This window comes from Oncorhynchus masou, chromosome 23, assembly GCF_036934945.1.
Source record: "Oncorhynchus masou masou isolate Uvic2021 chromosome 23, UVic_Omas_1.1, whole genome shotgun sequence".
NCBI classification, from domain to species: domain Eukaryota; kingdom Metazoa; phylum Chordata; class Actinopteri; order Salmoniformes; family Salmonidae; genus Oncorhynchus; species Oncorhynchus masou.
Window position 1 is genome coordinate 56,234,628 of NC_088234.1, and position 18,871 is coordinate 56,253,498.

At 41.5% G+C, this 18,871-nt stretch overlaps 2 protein-coding genes across 3 annotated transcripts in view; one reads left to right on the forward strand and one right to left on the reverse strand.

The window, feature by feature from the left end:
• Positions 1–10,188, forward strand: part of LOC135511082 (formin-2-like) — a 49,796-nt gene extending 39,608 nt beyond the window's left edge. Inside the window, exons 15-18 of the mRNA XM_064932592.1 lie at positions 844–895; positions 6,400–6,549; positions 8,648–8,729; positions 9,139–10,188. Coding sequence (XP_064788664.1) covers positions 844–895; positions 6,400–6,549; positions 8,648–8,729; positions 9,139–9,165 — 311 coding nt within the window. The 3' untranslated portion in view covers positions 9,166–10,188. The remainder of the gene's footprint in view (positions 1–843; positions 896–6,399; positions 6,550–8,647; positions 8,730–9,138) is intronic.
• A 100-nt stretch (positions 10,189–10,288) lies between these two features.
• On the reverse strand, positions 10,289–18,850 carry LOC135511084 (gremlin-2-like). 2 transcript variants are annotated; one of them, XM_064932596.1, is made up of 2 exons: positions 16,969–18,850; positions 10,289–11,523 (listed from the first exon to the last, which is right to left on the reverse strand). In XM_064932596.1, the coding sequence occupies exon 2, from the start codon at positions 11,520–11,522 to the stop codon at positions 10,968–10,970; it is 555 nt and encodes a 184-aa protein (XP_064788668.1). In that variant the 5' UTR covers position 11,523; positions 16,969–18,850; the 3' UTR covers positions 10,289–10,967. The 2 variants fall into 2 exon arrangements, with proteins under 2 accessions (XP_064788668.1, XP_064788669.1); XM_064932597.1 differs by lacking the exon at positions 16,969–18,850 and adding an exon at positions 16,736–16,910.
• Positions 18,851–18,871: the final 21 nt, after the last annotated feature.

Consider the following 18,871-nt stretch of genomic DNA (forward strand, 5'->3'; position numbering starts at 1 on the left):
GAAGCGTAATTTATCACTCCAGAGAACTGCTTCCACTGCTCCAGAGTCCAATGGCGGCAAGCGTTACACCACTCCAGCCGACGATTTGCATTGCTCATGGTGATGTTAGGCTTGTGTGTGGCTGCTTGGCTGTGGAAACCCATTTCATGAAGATTCCAATGGACGGTTCTTGTGGTGATGTTGCTTCCAGAGGCAGTTTAGAACTCTGTAGTGAGTGTTGCACCTGAGGACAGACGATGTTTATGCACTACACGGTTCAGCATTTGGCAATTCCGTTCTGTGAGCTTGTGTGGCCTACCACTTCGCGGCTGAGACGTTGTTGCTCCTAGACGTTTCCACTTTACAATAACAGCCCTTACAGTTGACCGGCGGCTCTAGAAGGGCAGAAATGTAAAAAACTGACTTGTTGGTAAGGTGACATCCTATGACATTGCCACGTTGAAAGTCACTGAGCTCTTCAGTACAGTTCATTCTACTGCCAATGTTTGTCTATGGAGATTGCATGGCGGTGTGCTCCATTTTATACACATGTCAGCAATGGGTGTGACTGAAATAGCAGAATCCACTAATTTGACGGGGTGTCCACATACTTTTGTGGCGTATTTATCAATACTAATAATTAAACCTTGTTTATGGCTTATGTGTAACGCGTCACATTGTTATCATCATCGCATTGTATCTTCATGTTGTCCATAGTTACTGAACTGGTAACTACAGTAGCTTATGGGATGGAGTGCCACATGGTTCTATAATGATCCATTACTGCTGACCTTTGCCTACTGTATGATGTTGTCCTGTTGAGGGGCTTATTATGCCTATATTCTGACTATTTTTCTCTCACAGCAAAAACTGATCTGGAGGCACAAGAAACACAACTAGAGAACACTCATAAGATGTAAGAATACACCTGATTATATTTTTTCAGCTGTTAGAGCTTCGGTATGATAACATTGTGACAATGATCATTTTGTAAGTACAGCTTACAAAATTATCAGCTAAGTTCACTCTTTTACTGTCCTTCATCAATGTTTAGATCCCCAGGCTACATGGAACATGTACCTCTACCTATAGATGGCCTTTACTGTGGCTCCTGTGATAGACTGAAGACATCCAGTGTCTGGGTTGTTTATCCAAGCAGAGACAGAGTAGACAGCGTTGGCTCCAGGCTTCTGTTAACACTAGGCAGGAATGTGTTCCCTCCAAACTCCCGGGTATTGATCAAGCACAAAACCAGGGCATTTGTCACTTTCACGTGTGCTCTCTCTTCCTCTATTTATCTTTCTCTCCTGTTTGTCTCTCTCTTTCTCCCTTCCTTTATGTGTTTGTCTCTCTCTCTCCCTTTCTTTAAGTGTTTGTCTCTCTCTCTCTCCCTTTCTTTGTGTGTGTCTCTTTCTCTCCCTTTCTTTATGTGTTTGTCTCTCTCTCTCCCCCTTTGTGTTTGTCTCTCTCTCCCTTTATGTATGTGTTTGTCTCTACTCTCTCTCCCTTTATGGGTTTGTCTCTCTCTCCCTTTCTTTATGTGTTTGTCTCTCTCTCCCTTTCTTTATGTGTTTGTCTCTCTCTCTCCCTTTCTTTAAGTGGTTGTCTCTCTCTCTCTCACCCTTTGTGTTTCTCTCTCTCTCTCCCTTTCTTTGTGTTTGTCTCTCTCTCTCTCTCTTTGTGTTTGTCTCTCTCTCTCCCTTTATGTGTTTGTCTCTGTCTCTCTAACTTTATGTGCTTGTCTCTCTCTCTCTTTCTTTGTGTTTGTCTCTCTCTCTCCCTTTCTTTATGTGTTTGTCTCTGTCTCTCTCCCTTTATGTGCTTGTCTCTCTCTCTCTTTCTTTGTGTTTGTCTCTCTCTCTCCCTTTCTTTATGTGTTTGTCTCTCTCCCTTTCTTTATGTGTTTGTCTCTCTCTCCCTTTCTTTGTGTTTGTCTCTCTCTCTCCCTTTATGTGTTTGTCTCTCTCTCTCTCCCTTTCTTTGTGTTTGTCTCTCTCTCTCCCTTTGTGTGTTTGTCTCTCTCTCTCTCTCCCATTGTGTTTATCTCTCTCTCTCTCCCTTTCTTTATGTGTTTGTCTCTCTCTCTCCCTTTCTTTGTGTTTGTCTCTCTCTCCCTTTCTTTGTGTTTGTCTCTCCCTCTCCCTTTGTGTGTTTGTCTCTCTCTCTCTCCCTTTGTGTTTGTCTCTCTCTCCCTTTCTTTGTGTTTGTCTCTCTCTCTCCCTTTATGTGTTTGTCTCTCTCTCCCTTTGTGTGTTTGTCTCTCTCTCTCTCTCCCTTTGTGTTTGTCCCTCTCTCCCTTTCTTTATGTGTTTGTCTCTCTCTCTCCCTTTCTTTGTGTTTGCCTCTCTCTCTCCCTTTCTTTGTGTTTGTCTCTCTCTCTCCCTTTGTGTGTTTGTCTCTCTCACTCTCTCTTTGTGTTTGTCTCTCTCTCCCTTTCTTTATGTGTTTGTCTCTCTCTCTCCCTTTCTTTGTGTTTGTCTCTCTCTCTCCCTTTGTGTGTTTGTCTCTCTCTCTCTCACCCTTTGTGTTTGTCCCTCTCTCCCTTTCTTTATGTGTTTGTCTCTCTCTTTCCCTTTATGTGTTTGTCTCTCTCTCTCCCTTTCTTTGTGTTTGTCTCTCTCTCTCCCTTTGTGTGTTTGTCTCTCTCTCTCTCCCTTTGTGTTTGTCCCTCTCTCCCTTTCTTTATGTGTTTGTCTCTCTCTTTCCCTTTATGTGTTTGTCTCTCTCTCTCCCTTTCTTTGTGTTTGTCTCTCTCTCCCTTTATGGATGTCATAAGGTGAATTCACCAATTTGTAAGTCGCTCTGGATAAGAGCGTCTGCCAAATGACTTAAATGTAATGTAAATGTATGTGTTTGTCTCTCTCCTTTTATGTGTTTGTCTCTTTCTCCCTTTCTTTGTGTTTGTCTCTCTCTCCCTTTCGTTGTGTTTGTCTCTCTCTCTCCCTTTATGTGTTTGTATCTCTCTCTCTCTCCCTTTGTGTTTGTCTCTCTCTCCCTTTATGTGTTTGTCTCTCTCTCTCTCCCTGTGTGTATGTCTCTCTCTCCCTTTCTTTGTGTTTGTCTCTCTTCCTTTCTTTGTGTTTGTCTCTCTCTCCCTTTCTTTGTGTTTGTCTCTCTCTCTCTCTTTCTTTGTTTGTCTCTCTCTCTCCCTTTCTTTATGTGTTTGTCTCTCTCTCCCTTTGTGTTTGTCTCTCTCTCTCCCTTTATGTGTTTGTCTCTCTCTTCCTTTCTTTATATATTTGTCTCTCTCTCCCTTTCTTTATGTGTTTGTCTCTCTCTCCCTTTCTTTATGTGTTTGTCTCTCTCTCTCTCCCTTGCTTTGTGTTTGTCTCTCTCTCTCCCTTTATGTGTTTGTCTCTCTCTCTCCCTTTCTTTGTGCTTGTCTCTCTCTCTCTCCCTTTATGTGTTTGTCCCTCTCTCTCCCTTTCTTTATGTGTTTGTCTCTCTCTCCCTTTATGTGTTTGTCTCTCTCTCTCCCTTTCTTTATGTGTTTGTCTCTCTCTCTCCCTTTCTATGTGTTTGTCTCTCTCTCTCCCTTTCTTGTGTTTGTCTCTCTCCCTCCCTTTCTTTGTTTGTCTCTCTCTCTCCCTTTCTTTGTGTTTGTCTCTCTCTCCCTTTCTTTATGTGTTTGTCTCTCTCTCCCTTTCTTTGTGTTTGTCTCTCTCTCTCTGCCTTGATGTGTTTGTCTCTCTCTCTCCCTTTATGTGTTTGTCTCTCTCTCTCTCTCCCTTTGTGTTTGTCTCTCTCTCTTTCCCTTTGTGTTTGTCTCTCTCTCCCTTTCTTTGTGTTTGTCTCTCTCTCCCTTTCTTTGTGTTTGTCTCTCTCTCCCTTTCTTTGTGTTTGTCTCTCTCTCCCTTTCTTTGTGTTTGTCTCTCTCTCTCCTTTCTTTGTGTTTGTCTCTCTCTCCCTTTCTTTGTGTTTGTCTCTCTCTCCCTTTCTTTGTGTTTGTCTCTCTCTCCCTTTCTTTGTGTTTGTCTCACTCTCTCTCCCTTTCTTTGTGTTTGTCACTCTCTCTCCCTTTCTTTATGTGTTGTCTCTTTCTCCCCCTTTCTGTATGTGTTTGTCTCTTTCCCTTTCTTTATGTGTTTGTCTCTCTCTCTCCCTTTCTTTGTGTTTGTCTCTCTCTCTCCCTTTCTTTGTGTTTGTCTCTCCCTCTCCCTTTGTGTGTTTGTCTCTCTCTCTCTCCCTTTGTGTTTGTCTCTCTCTCCCTTTCTTTATGTGTTTGTCTCTCTCTCTCCCTTTCTTTGTGTTTGTTTTTTCTCTCTCCCTTTGTGTGTTTGTCTCTCTCTCTCTCTCCCTTTGTGTTTGTCCCTCTCTCCCTTTCTTTATGTGTTTGTCTCTCTCTCTCCCTTTCTTTGTGTTTGCCTCTCTCTCTCCCTTTCTTTGTGTTTCTTTCTCTCTCTCCCTTTGTGTGTTTGTCTCTCTCTCTCTCCCTTTGTGTTTGTCTCTCTCTCCCTTTCTGTATGTGTTTGTCTCTCTCTCTCCCTTTCTTTGTGTTTGTCTCTCTCTCTCCCTTTGTGTGTTTGTCTCTCTCTCTCTCACCCTTTGTGTTTGTCCCTCTCTCCCTTTCTTTATGTGTTTGTCTCTCTCTTTCCCTTTATGTGTTTGTCTCTCTCTCTCCCTTTCTTTGTGTTTGTCTCTCTCTCCCTTTATGTGTTTGTCTCTCTCCTTTTATGTGTTTGTCTCTTTCTCCCTTTCTTTGTGTTTGTCTCTCTCTCCCTTTATGTGTTTGTCTCTCTCTCTCTCCCTGTGTGTATGTCTCTCTCTCCCTTTCTTTGTGTTTGTCTCTCTCCCTTTCTTTGTGTTTGTCTCTCTCTCTCCCTTTCTTTGTTTGTCTCTCTCTCTCCCTTTCTTTATGTGTTTGTCTCTCTCTCCCTTTATGTGTTTGTCTCTCTCTCCCTTTATGTGTTTGTCTCTCTCTCCCTTTCTTTATGTGTTTGTCTCTCTCTCCCTTTCTTTATGTGTTTGTCTCTCTCTCCCTTTCTTTATGTGTTTGTCTCTCTCTCTCTCCCTTGCTTTGTGTTTGTCTCTCTCTCTCCCTTTATGTGTTTGTCTCTCTCTCCCCTTTATGTGTTTGTCTCTCTCTCCCTTTATGTGTTTGTCTCTCTCTCTCCCTTTCTTTATGTGTTTGTCTCTCTCTCCCTTTCTATGTGTTTGTCTCTCTCTCTCCCTTTCTTTGTGTTTGTCTCTCTCTCTCCCTTTCTTTGTTTGTCTCTCTCTCTCCCTTTCTTTGTGTTTGTCTCTCTCTCTCCCTTTCTTTGTGCTTGTCTCTCTCTCTCCCTTTATGTGTTTGTCTCTCTCTCTCCCTTTCTTTATGTGTTTGTCTCTCTCTCCCTTTCTTTATGTGTTTGTCTCTCTCTCCCTGCCTTTGTGTTTGTCTCTCTCTCTCTTTTTGTGTTTGTCTCTCTCTCTCCCTTTGTGTTTGTCTCTCTCTCTCCCCCTTTGTGTTTGTCTTTCCCTTTGTTTTGTTTTTCTCTCCTTTCTTTGTGTTTGTCTCTCTCTCCCTTTCTTTGTGTTTGTCTCTCTCTCTACCTTTCTTTGTGTTTGTCTCTCTCTCTCCCTTTCTTTGTGTTTGTCTCTCTCTCTCTCCCTTTGTGTTTGTCTCTCTCTCCCTTTCTTTGTGTTTGTCTCTCTCTCCCTTTCTTTGTGTTTGTCTCTCTCTCCCTTTCTTTGTGTTTGTCTCTCTCTCCCTTTCTTTGTGTTTGTCTCTCTCTCCCTTTCTTTGTGTTTGTCTCGCTCTCTCTCCCTTTCTTTGTGTTTGTCTCTCTCTCTCCCTTTCTTTATGTGTTGTCTCTTTCTCCCCCTTTCTGTATGTGTTTGTCTCTTTCCCTTTCTTTATGTGTTGTCTCTCTCTGTCTCTCTCCTTTTCTTTGTGTTATATATTTGTCTCTCTCTCTCTTCCTTTCTTTGTGTTGTCTCTCTCTGTCTCTCTCCTTTTCTTTGTGTTATATATTTGTCTCTCTCGCTCTCTCTTCCTTTCTTTATGTGTTTGTCTCTCTCTCTCTCTCGCTCTCCATTTATTTATGTGTTTTTCTCTCTCTCCCTTTATGTGTTTGTCTCTGAGACTTGAGCACAGTGAGATTCATTCCCTTTAAAGGGTTTATAACCTATTAATTTGGAATGTTATGTTTAGAGGGATAATATCACTTTATGTTATTGAGTTAGGAAAGAATGTGATTGTGCCAGCTAATACATTCTAGTATTTCTTTGTGTTCTGAAATGCCCAGTCACCTTTACTTAGCATACTTCCATATCAAGTGTTTTTCTGAAATGCTCTTATTTTTCCAAGATTAACTTTCACATTTCACATATTTATTATAAGCCTATGTGGTTTCACAATAACTTAGTGTTTCTGTAATCTACTATTGTAATTAGTGTATTGTGGGTTTGATGTAATGTTTTTGTTCTCTCTATCCTCAGTTTTTTGGAGCTGAGCATGTTCTTTTCAGTCAAGGCCAAGGCGGGCGAGAAGGAAGTCTCTCCCAACACGCTGTTTTCTGTGTGGCATGAGTTCTCCACTGATTTCAAAGATCTTTGGAAGAAGGAAAACAAACTGAGGTTACAGGAACGGTAAGGATTAGTGCAAGCGGTGTTTTGCAGTTCTTTTATGTGTGTTGAGTCCATCCTATTCAATGAATGCCACTCTTTGCTGGGTCTTACTTTGGGGAGGGTTGTACAATATATGTTCTGAACTTCTACAGACCTACCACAGGTCGACTGTACGGTACAAATCTACATGTCTACTTTTACTACTATAGTGCCTTCGGAAAGTATTCAGAGCTTTGACTTTTTCCACATTTTATTACGTTATAGCCTTATTCCTAAATGGATTAGAAAAAAGAGCAATCTACACACAATACACCATAATGACAAAGCAAAAACTGGCTTTTAGAAATGTTTGCACATTTATTAAAATATATATATATATATTTACCCTTTGCTATTAGACTCGAAATTGAGCTCATGTGCATCCTGTTTCCATTGAGATGTTTCTACAACTTGATGGGAGTCCACCTGTGGTAAATTCAATTGATTGGACATGATTTGGAAAGAGACCGACCTGTCTATATAAGGTCCCACAGTTGACAGTGAATGTCAGAGGAAAAACCAAGCCATGAGGTCAATGGAATTGTCCATAGAGCGCCGAGACAGGATTGTGTATTTATTTATTATAGATGCTTAAGTTTAGCCAAGATCTGCAGAGAATAATGGGAGAAACTCCCCAACTACAGGGGTGCCAAGCTTGTAGCATCATACCCAAGAAGACTCGATTCTATAATCACTGCCAAAGGTGCTTCAACAAAGTACTGAGTAAAGGGTCTGAAAACGTATAACTTATGCCATATTTCAGTTTTTCACTTTTAATAAATTAGAAAAAACATTTCTAAAAACCTATTTTTGCTTTGACATTATGGGGTATTGTGTGTAGATTAATGACAAAAAAACATTTAATCAATTTTACAAAAAAGGTCTGAATACTTTTCCCGAAGGCACAGTATATCTCCCTGGAACACAAGGAACCTACTGTTTCACATTCACCTTCAAGCACACCAAGCACATTACCTTGACAAGCCATGTGAAGCCATCTGTCGGCTTAATGTGAAGAATAAAGCACCTTGACTGAGGTCAAATGTCGTGCACCTTGAGCTCTTCGACTCCCCTTGAAACAATAGAGAATGCTATGTGTTTTAACAACCAAGGATGCTGAAGCAACCGAACACCATTAATCCCAGAATGCAGTACATGTTTTACGTAATAATCTCGTAGAAGGGAAATGTATCAGACAAACTTACATTTTGATTCATATAGATATACTCATATTTCTATTGAACCTACCCTGTGAGGTAAATATCAAGCAGAAAGTCAGGAGTTGTCATAGATGAGTGTTGAATCTTCAGTGTTGGAATGAATGATCCCCAAACATGAGTTTTCAATAGCATGCATCACATGTTCACTATTAGATCCTATCAGAGTCATTCAAATTCATAGACAAGATAAGAAAGAGAAGAGTTGAAACGACCCAGATCGGTTTCATAACCCCAATAATGAAAAGAACACATGAGCGATTCTGTTAGCTTCCAGTGGTTTGATGGTTTTGGAGATAACATTTGAAAAGTCAACAAATGCTAATTGTTTCGTTCTGCTGGATGTAGATTACATTGTGATATGTACTTGTAAAAATAAAGAGTAATGTCTTGTGTTTTGTTAATTTGCGGGAAATGATTAAAACAAAGTTGTAATCATTACGTATTTGGCCTACCACCATCTAGACAATTGGGAAATGTAGAGCCCCCCCAACCTGACTTACTACAAAGGCATACCAAATTTGGACAAACACGCACACACGTGAATGTACTGGTCTAGAATGTGTTTTTTAAATTTTTTTTACAGTGTGCAGTGTTGAGAGTCAGGCCACTGAATGTTTTAAACCTGTCTCTATCATCACAGTGGATCAGAAATGGGCTTCTTAAAACATTGGAACTGGTCACCCATAACTTTCTCCTGTATAAACAGCAGAGACCCAAACCTTGCCTGGAAAACCTCACTGCTGAGTTGCCTGGCCTTTTACTATTGCAAACATACCTTATCTCCATTTCTAGGAGAAGGTACATTTCAAATGCAAGCGTGTGTATATTACAAATGGCTGAAACGAGTGGTGTCTTTTCAGACTGAAAACGGCAGAGGAGGTTTTCAAACAAGCCAGAGAGAAGGTCTCGTACAGCGTCAAACCCAAACAGTCCTCTGGAATAGTGAGTTCTCTTTAAGTCTCTTTTTCCTTCTTCCTAAACCATTTTCTCGTAACCGCTTTCTGTATATCTTCTGTCTCTTTATTCCCCATAAAACACAGATGTAGGAACTTAATTTGACCTTTACTGTCACAGAAAATAATCATGCAGCAATAGGATTTTAATGAATAGTCGATTTATGTAAATCACGAAGCTCATCTGCATGGAAAATTCTCAACAACAAAGGAGTGATCAAATTAAGATCCTACAACTGTATTTTCCCCCTTCTCACTCCTAGTTTTTAAAATCTCTGTAGAAATCCCCCCTCCACCCCCGTTACCACTTTATTTTAGTGTCAAAATGCGTGGGTGAATTCATTTATGTGCCCCATTGTAATGTCTGAAACTCACTTCCATCTGTTTTTATTCCACAGAAAGCCAAACTCGGTCAGAAGATCTGAGCCAATGGACTGGAGAAGTCTTACCCAGGAAAAGTTTGCACAAGTGCGATCAACACAATCTGATATGTCTTTTTAGCTATTGTATTTAAAAAAATATGTTATGTTCTTTTATTTTTTTAATAGTTTATTTCTGTCATCCAACTGGTTATACATGTAAGTATGCCCAACATACTTGTTGGAAAGTTTGATATAAACCCTGTACCATGCTTTGGCACTATCTGTCAATGAGAGATTTCTCCCAAGTCCAAAGTAAGTATTGTAGAATTAATTAAACAGTTAATTATTTTTGGACAGATGCAATTTTAAAGAGAAATGCATCGTTTTACAGTGCGACACACATGTTCTGGTATCCAGCCTATCCCCTGTAGCATTTGATAGAAGACACCAGTTAAGACAATCATGTTTCAATAAGCCATTTCTATCCATCCCTGCACTGCCTTCCAGTATTAAAAGGAGAACAAGAGTGAGCTTGTATATATATTTGCTTACCAGACAGCAAGTCAAGTGCCTTTATAGCACACTGAGCTAGTTAATGACAAATGAGCCAATTCAATTAATCTACATTACAACCTGTATGGAAACCAGACCTGCTTAGTGAAAACTTGCATTGTGACAATAATCCGTTTATCATACACTGTAGTTTCATAGAAGGATGATACGTGATGTACAGTTGTAGTTTATGCAATAAATCATGAACTTAACCATGACTTGAGTTTAGCTGCTAAGGTATTTAGTACCAAGGTATTTAGTAGGTCATGAGGATTTCACATCATCCTCTATTGTTTTTTTATTATGGAACCATAGCTACATATTGAAATAATATTACAACTTAAAAAAATAACCTTATCCACATTACATGTAAAATGATATGCAATCTGTATGTGACATATCCTGTATGATGTGTATGTTTGAATTGTTTTCCTGTTCCATGTTCTGTATGAGCCTTGTAGAGCTGTTGGTGACTGTGTCTCCATTTGCGATAACGCCTTTGTTCCTGATAAAATACTATTTATTGAAGATGAATCATCCTGAAAGTCTTTATCTGGATAGTTGTTCTTCTCAAACATCATTAGTCAACTGTATCCTTTATTGCCACAACATTTGCATTCAGACCACACAGATGTTTCACATGAAATAGATTTTATATATATTTATAGCTACTTATCCTTTGACATATACATATATATTTATAGTACAACAGTTATACATAAAATAGTAATATCATTTCTTTACTGGCTAGCTTGATATTTGTGTAAATTATTTCACAGGTGGTTCTTAAATCCACAGGCAGATACTTAGACAGACTAGGTTATTTTTTCTCAGTCTGAAGCCCTATTGCCTGGACAGTTCCCCCAGGTAAGCCCAGTCCACAGCATGCCATAGGCAGCTTAAGAGCTCCACTTTCAGTCTAGAACTTGGTGCTGTGCTTATGGTTTTATATGTTCCAAATGTCCAAGGACCCAGTTGTTTAATATGACTGACTGTGTTTAACTGAAACATGTCTGTGCTTCAGTTGGTGTTGTGCAATGCATCCATTTATGTCTGCAATTTGTAGTTTTTACCATAGCTGTCCATATAGTCAAAGGGCTAATAGATGGGCCACTCTGTACTACCAGTACCTGTAGGGTTCATTTTGTGTGACCTGTGTACAAGGTGATAATGCAGCATAGTCCAATATAGGGGAGAGGTACCACTAGCTTGTCCCCTGTCATGTCTACGGTATTCATGTTCATGTTAACGTTCACTTTCACAGTCACATTAGTGTCCATGGTGACTGTCATGGTCTGGTTCCAAAGAATTCCTCACAGTTTTCCATTACCACTCACATCCACCGACATACAGCGACACTGTTTGACACGCTGCACCTTGCGATGGCGGAAGGCTGGTTGCAGCCCTGGACAGTCCAGCTGCACAGTGAGCTGGGTGATGCGGTGCGGCCTGCAGAAGGAACAGGACTGGAAGGGCTCTTGGGCCTTGTTGTGGTTCTTCCGGCCGGACCCCAGGCCTCGAATTGAGCTAGGGCTCATGTGGCGGGGGATGTAGAAGGAGTTACACTGGCCATAGCAGAAGCGGTTGACCACCGTGCGACTCCGACAGCCCTCCTCGCTCACTGTCTGGCGGAGGGGTTGTGTCTTGCACCAGTCACGTCGGAGGTACCGGCGCTCCGTGACCACCAGGGCCTCCCGACTTGACGAAAGGACTTCGGGTTTCCGCGGCAACAGGCGCTGACGCTCCGACAGGTTGCCTTTGGTCTTGAAAAGTGAGGGGATGGAGCCCTGGGGGCGGGGCTTCCTGGAGTCTGTGGCAACGCAGAGCACCCCAGCCAGTAGGACCGGGAGAGTGATTCTCCAAAACATTCTGGGGAAAATTAGACAGAAAGGTTAGTTTCAGTGCTACAAAACTAAGATTGAGCCTTGTACATAAACAGTGACTATACTGTGACTAGAATGTATTGGTTTAAGCGAGGTTGAGTCTACTGGGTATGTCTCAATCTACTGGGTATGTCTCAATCTACTGGGTATGTCTCAATCTACTGGGTATGTCTCAATCCTGAAGTTATTCCAGTGTAACAACATTCCGTCTGTGTGTGTATGCTTTGGTGTTTAGCCTATGTATGTGTGTGAATGTTCACGTTATATTGAACTTCCCCCTCCTCTTCACTCTGCCCTTTAAGGTATCATTGAGTTAATCAATCGATCATCTTGTCAACGTCTGTGTCAATACTTATATTTGCTTTCTTCTCAGCTACAGAACTCTTCCAAAAATAAACATGTCTTGCCATCAAAGGAAACCCTTAAACACCCATAACGAGAAAAGGAAGTTGATTTTATTGGTCTCGTCGCCGGGTAAAATAATTAGGGCTTTGCTTACTCTAGTCATGAACTATGCCGCAGATATGTAAACATGCATTAGCAGGCCCATCTGAATGTTATTAGGGGAGGAGAAGAGTACCCTGTGGGTCTCCATTCCCACTCTGTGACCAAGCCCTAAGCCCTATGAGCACTATAAACTGCTCTGTCTGTGTCTCTCTCCACACTGCCGACTGGCAGATGTGAGACCGAGATGAAACTCTCCATAAACACACATAAACACATGCCTAAACGCTCACACACACATACAATTCACAATGTAATCCAAAAAAAAGTTATTTAGAATTTGTCTTTCTGATTTTTACTGGAAAAAGGAAGTATGATTTAAGTTGAATACATTTGTTGGGAAAGAAAATTACTGGTATGTATCTGTATTAATGCCAGTACAATTTGTCAGTCACTCAAAAATCTTTGCAACAGATGTTGTTCTTGAATTGCATATACAGTATAAAGTAAGAATTCTGAATGCGGACCAAAAGCCCTCCAAAGCCATTGGCTGCTCCAATTCCCTGAAAGACTTTTTTGCTGTGCAAATTGTGCATCCCTTCTCCATTTCCTGGACGTGGGACAACACAATTGGACGTGGGACAATGACTTTATCATGATCTACTTTGGGTTTCTGTCTCTGTTTAGTTTCTGCTCTTGAACCTGGGTCATGGCACTCTGCCCTGTTAACCTCTCTGTCTCAATGAAACTGTCCCAATGTTCACAGTAATCTATTGGGCAGCTGTGTCTATGACCAGAAGGTAATGAAGTATAGAACAGTCGAGCCAGGAACCATGAGGATGGTGGAGAGCTAGGTACTGGTATACCCAGGAACCATGAGGATGGTGGAGGGCTAGGTATTGGTATACCCAGGAACCATGAGGATGGTGGAGGGCTAGGTACTGGTATACCCGGGAACTATAAGGATGGTGGAGGGTTTAGAGAAGAGGACTGAATGGATGGTGGATGATGTTGGTCATGAGAAGGACAAGGGGGAGTTAAACTTCACCTCTTCAGTGTCTTCCAGAGCAACTGATGTGTGATAAGAATGTTTACAAAATTCATGCATTGATGTCAGTAGGAGATTTCTGTGAAAGTTCAAGTTACGCACGACTAAGTCTGGCTCAACTCTATCATAAGGACACATCTCTTACACACACACACTTGACCACACAGTGTCAAATGTAATGATGATGTTTCCTTCTGTCCCCACTGCATCTCAATGTCATGACCCTCCTCCATCATTCAATGATCTACTCACCAGTTAAACATGCTTTTGTCCCTAAAAACATCCAGTGACTACTGATCAGAATGGATGAACTCAATCCAACACAGTGGGCTTCCTGCAAAGTTTTCCCTCTCTATTTCCTCTTCATTAGTAGAAGTAGTAGAAGTAGAAGTACAAGAAGACTAGCCCAGGTCTGGTGAGTTTAAAGGCCCTAGGGGTTGGAGGGATATCCTGACTGTGTACACAGCAGATGACAGATATGTTATACAGTCAGTGCTTCAGTCCTTCTCCACTTCCAAACTTTGCCTAAGTATGATACAGACGACCCTGCCAGCTATCGTCATCAATCTCACAGCAAGACAAATTGCGGTTTGGAGGTTGGGTGGGGAAGTGGGGGGATAATGATAGTGTACAGAGAGACTGTTGGAAAACAAAACAAACTCTTTAGCCCTGACTTTACTGCTTGCAGCCCCCCTCATCCACCCCCCTGACTCTCTCTCTCACCAATCATCATGGAGTCTGAGCCGGAGGGAGACTGTGGTTTTTGTATTATCGGTGAGACAGAGCTGAACTGGACCATGCTATCTGTCCACTTACAGGGCCACTGCATGTTATATCACAACCACAAATACCAGGCTCTATACGCTTGAATGAACCATCTCAGACCTCAGGTCTACAAATAATGGACTCCAAAAACAGAACTGGGATAGCCATCTCCCAGAGTAAGAATTGCCAATGGCAACTTGAGCTTTACTGACCGCAGTGGGCGGCTACACTTGGATGAACTCTCCGTCTGCACCAAAGTACCAGCGCCTCTATCGTAGCAGATCAACCATTTTAGGTCAAGGGTTCTTCAATAATGCAATCTGCTAATTATTCAGTCAATAAGCTCAAAGCAGTACCTTCCACATGGGTCCTGAGATAAAGTGTTAGCAATGACAAGAACAGGATAACTGACGTCAATTATTGTATTCAATTCAACAGGCCAAAGCTCACACACAGAAAACAAAACTCTGTGTTTTTACATGAAGGCAATTACATTGGACATCATTATCTCCATGTGTGGCTTGCATTTCCCCAAACTGGCCTCTTCTGGCTCATTAACTGTGAAAATGTGCATTTTGAGGAGCTTGGGTTGAATGTGTTCAACGCCAACATGCCCCTGAGCTGTTTGGACAGCCATTTGTCACCACAATCCATTTTCATAATTACTGCCAGCTGAGAGATGCTCTACTGGTCTCCAAGTCTCCAGCAGTTAGGAGAGGCACTTTGCTCTCCATCCCCCTCGGTATTAGTAGAGATATTTACCCCGCACTTAACAGTAGACACAGAGTGAGAGCAACATATTGTAGAGAATGACCAGGCAGGGAAGTAAACCCGGCTTGCTGGCCTGAAAGACTAACTCCCTACACATCGCACCAATAGGGTTAACTCACATGGTGGGAATTGTAACATGGCTCATATAGGACCCGATTCTAATTTGGGAAATTACGCCTTTCTTACGCACGCCTTTCCTACCCACTTCTCACCAGCTGGTATTAGCTTATGAAGTTGTGTAACGGGTTTTGCAGGCGTTGTTCCCTTGCGCGCGCTGGATAAATGTAATTCAACTGCTGAAAACACTCCCAAGTGCTTGCCAACACATTTTCTCTAGGAGTTTTCATTCAATAGGGTTTTCATTACATTTATCGTAAGCCATTCCTTTAAATGCTATGTATATTTAATTAGGTACACAGTATTTCTGCCACCTCTGGTCTCTTGGCCCTCCCAACCCTACGGGAGGGCAGCTTCCGCTCAGCCCAGTCCAAGCTCTTCTCTGTCCTGGTACCTCAATGGTGGAACCAGCTTCCCCCTGAAGCTAGGACAGCAGAGTCACTGCCCATCTTCCAAAAGCACCTGACCCCCCAATAGGGGTTGAACAATAATCCTATAAATCTACCCTAATCATCCCTAATCATGGAACTGTATATCAACCGTCCAGTCGTTGTGAACTGTGCGTCAGGCTCCAGGTTGAACCTGCTACAGTAGGTGTGGTCTGAGTTCCATAATGATTCAAACAGACTACATGTTCCAAATTACTGCACAACGTCATCCTAACATTATGCACTAATAGCGACCCTCAGGAACAACTTGGACATGATAGAGAAAAGAAAAGTCAACGGAATGGAAGGATGCAAAATGTAAACTACAAATTAAAGAAAACGAACACTAAAGTGACAGCTATAAATGTATGTGGGTATTACTGATGGTGGCTCCCGATAATGGCTAATATTTAATATGATACAAATTGTATAATAAAAATTAGAAATTCAAAAAATCAACTCGGCAGACTCAGGTCTAAAAGAAACCTACAGCTTGGGTGTACTCATACTCATTTAGCTCTTAACAATAGCTCTTAAACACTTATAAATTCCAGTGCAACGAGAATGTTGTTAATTCAATCGCAAATTAAATGCTTTTTCCACTTGGAACTGGCAGGTTCGCTCAACGTTATTCATGGTTTCCTTTGCTTGTAAAGGAGGTGGAATTATGAAGGAATGAAATATAAATATGGTTAATCTGTAGACACACCTTCATTTCTTAGATTTCCACCCTGAACGAATAGCAGGTGAATAGCATGCTAAATGCATTGTTCCAATATTACAAACATACAGTGTTCGGACATTTAAATCTAATATTAATTAACAAAAAGCTCTTTGGATTAAACTGGAAATAATAGAGTGTGTGGAAGGGTTTATATCAAAGGGTTTATATCAGGACAAAGATGTGTCCTGCCTAAATCCTCTTTGGAATCAGAGCTATCAGTCCAAGGTGGAGCCGTCACCGGAGCAGTGAATCGGATCAGAAGCCAAGCTCACTACTCACACAACGCTTACACACGCAAACTCTCACCCACACATGTAATTCATCTGTCTCTCACATATTCACAAGTCCCGTTAATACCTGCTTCTAACTTGCATAATTACTCCTGATATTTTCCACATTCTGATTGTGCCCACATTATTAGACAGGTGGAGACAATCAAAAAAAAACATTGTGATCTGATTGTGATCAGATCATCCTGTCCACCTCCAGAAGTAGTCAGACATGCATGGTGTCTGGATATCTTACAAGTGTAGACAGATCTGGACAGAGAAACCATTTAAATCATTATTATTCCACTCTCTGAATGCATTGACAGGTGGCACTATTGACTGACTACATCAATATGTATCTTACAATAAATAAATACATATTATTTTGAGAGATTATCTGTGAAATGTGCGTAAAAGAAGGGACCAGGAAATCTGGTCACAATGCAGACACGGTGGACGGATAGCAGACACATTTTAATACCATGTGTAGACACATTTCTGGAAACGTGGGCACAATCAGAATTTAGACAAGATCAGGACAAATGGCCCATGTTAGCACCAGGTATAAACAAGGCTACAGTCTCTCTTACACACTGATGGATTTACACTGTGACACAAAGTTACATTCTTACCTTAATGCTCTAGCTTCTCCCACACCTACACACGCCAAATAATGTATCACTAGCCAAATCAACAAACACCCACACACCCATTAACTCACTGAAAGCACTAACTTCCATAAACATTCAGGAAAATTCTTCCTGTGATTGAATCTCACCCTCTATATCTGTTGTTCTCCAGCCTGAATAACTGACAAGTCACCAAGACTACTGTATGAACAGAAGGAGGAAGACAGTGACTGTACCTCTTGCCACAGTGTCCCAGGACAGTGGGGTGATCCTGTCTCAGTTAGGGGTAGCTGTCCACCCTTACTGGTCCTGTAGAGGGAATCCTGGTGTTGGTTTCCATTGGAACAGCAGGGGTACCCGAGGTGGACTTTCAGCTGAGTGTCCCAAGGTCTGTGGTCCTGTTTCTCTCCACTGAGTCTGTATCTTTGAGTTTATTAATAATCCATATTTATCTCAAAATATGTATATATCTTTTTCTCCTCTCTTTGTAATCTGTCTTTCTATGCCATTGGGTTTCTGTGTCTCAATATTCTAGTTCGGTGTCTCTGTGTGTTTCCAGCTGGGTTTGGAGTCGCACTTCTGCTTCCCCCTAGACATAGATGGGGGCTTTCTATTGGCTCTGACCACAACATGAATCAAACCAAGCCTCACCTCTCTCCCATACCCTCTCTGTTTCTCTGCATACTTATCCTCCCTCCTGTTTCCACAAACATACTCACTGCTGACTCTCCACTCTTGGAATCCCCTGTCAGTCTTGCTCATTCCCTCTTCCCTTCTTCACTCTATCACTCCCTCGCGTACTCTGAAACCCCAAATCCATCTTGCTCTCCCACTATCGCCTCCTTCACGCAATTTCCTCCCTCACTTTCCCTGTCTCTCCTTCACTTTCATACTAATATCTCTCTCTCACTCTCTCTTTCCACCTATCCACCTTTCTTCTCCCTTGGCCATGAGGTGGGTTCAATGATTAGGTGTTCCAGTACCACTGAAAGCCTTCAACACACACCACCAAAGAAACAAAGACCGGTTCAAGGAAACTTTTATCTGACACATCCATCTCAGCTCTCTCTGAGACTCTCGTAAGACCACAACACATTGTTCCTTTTTCCCAAACATGGGTGTGTGAAATCACATAATCCATAAATCATTCTTACTCCTGCCTACTCACATGTCAACAGAACCCTTTGAAATTGCCATTCCCATTATTTTGGTTTAGGTATAAAGAAGAAAGACAATGATGTACTGGGAACTGGAACTGAGACAAAAACACTGGCTGTCATTCACCGTCAAAGATCTGAAACATCCGCAAAAAAAACTTCACTGTCTAAACAATTACCATCTGATCCTACCAGTAGAGAATAGCAGGAAACTATAGCAGCTGAATTCAAGCCTCAGTCTTTGTCCATACTATGACTAATATCTTAAGTCATGGTTTCTCATGGCTTTAATATACTGACTGACCTGAACTGACAAGGTTATGTTTTGTAAAACTTTGTGATATTAGCCATTAAGCCTTAGGGCTCAATTCACTTCGTAGGGCAGAACACCCACGCTCTGGTGCGATATAGTGCGACATAGGCAATGTTCCTGCCTTTCGCGGAAATTGAATTCACGGTAAATGCTGCATATGTCGGCTCAATCGGAAATTACCTTTCAATTTCAATCGCGCTATAAAGCAGATCTTCAGCGCTACTGATTGAATCGAGCCCACAGGGCTCTAGAAATGTAAAGGTCATTTCTGATTGAGCAGACATATGCAGCGTTTACGGTGAATGCAGTGTCCGCTAAAGCGGGAAAATTGCCTTTAAATGTCCATCACACTAACGCTGAACTTCCTCAATACGGATTGAATAGAGCCCTTACTTTTTGTGGTAGCATATTTTGTACAGTATAATAAAATGTCTAAATTGCTAACAAATAACACATTTGAACAAAATCAACAAACAAAGCATTCTTTTTTTGCAAATGTACAACTTATTCCCTTAAATTATAGTCAAATAAGCGAAGACCAGTTCTAATCTAACGGATACCCAAAACTACTGTATGTTATGCTCTGTTAAATCTACCACCATCTAGTGGCAACACCTAAACTGCAGATGACAGTCTGTGCCCTTAGCAGACAGATCAGTGAGAATAATC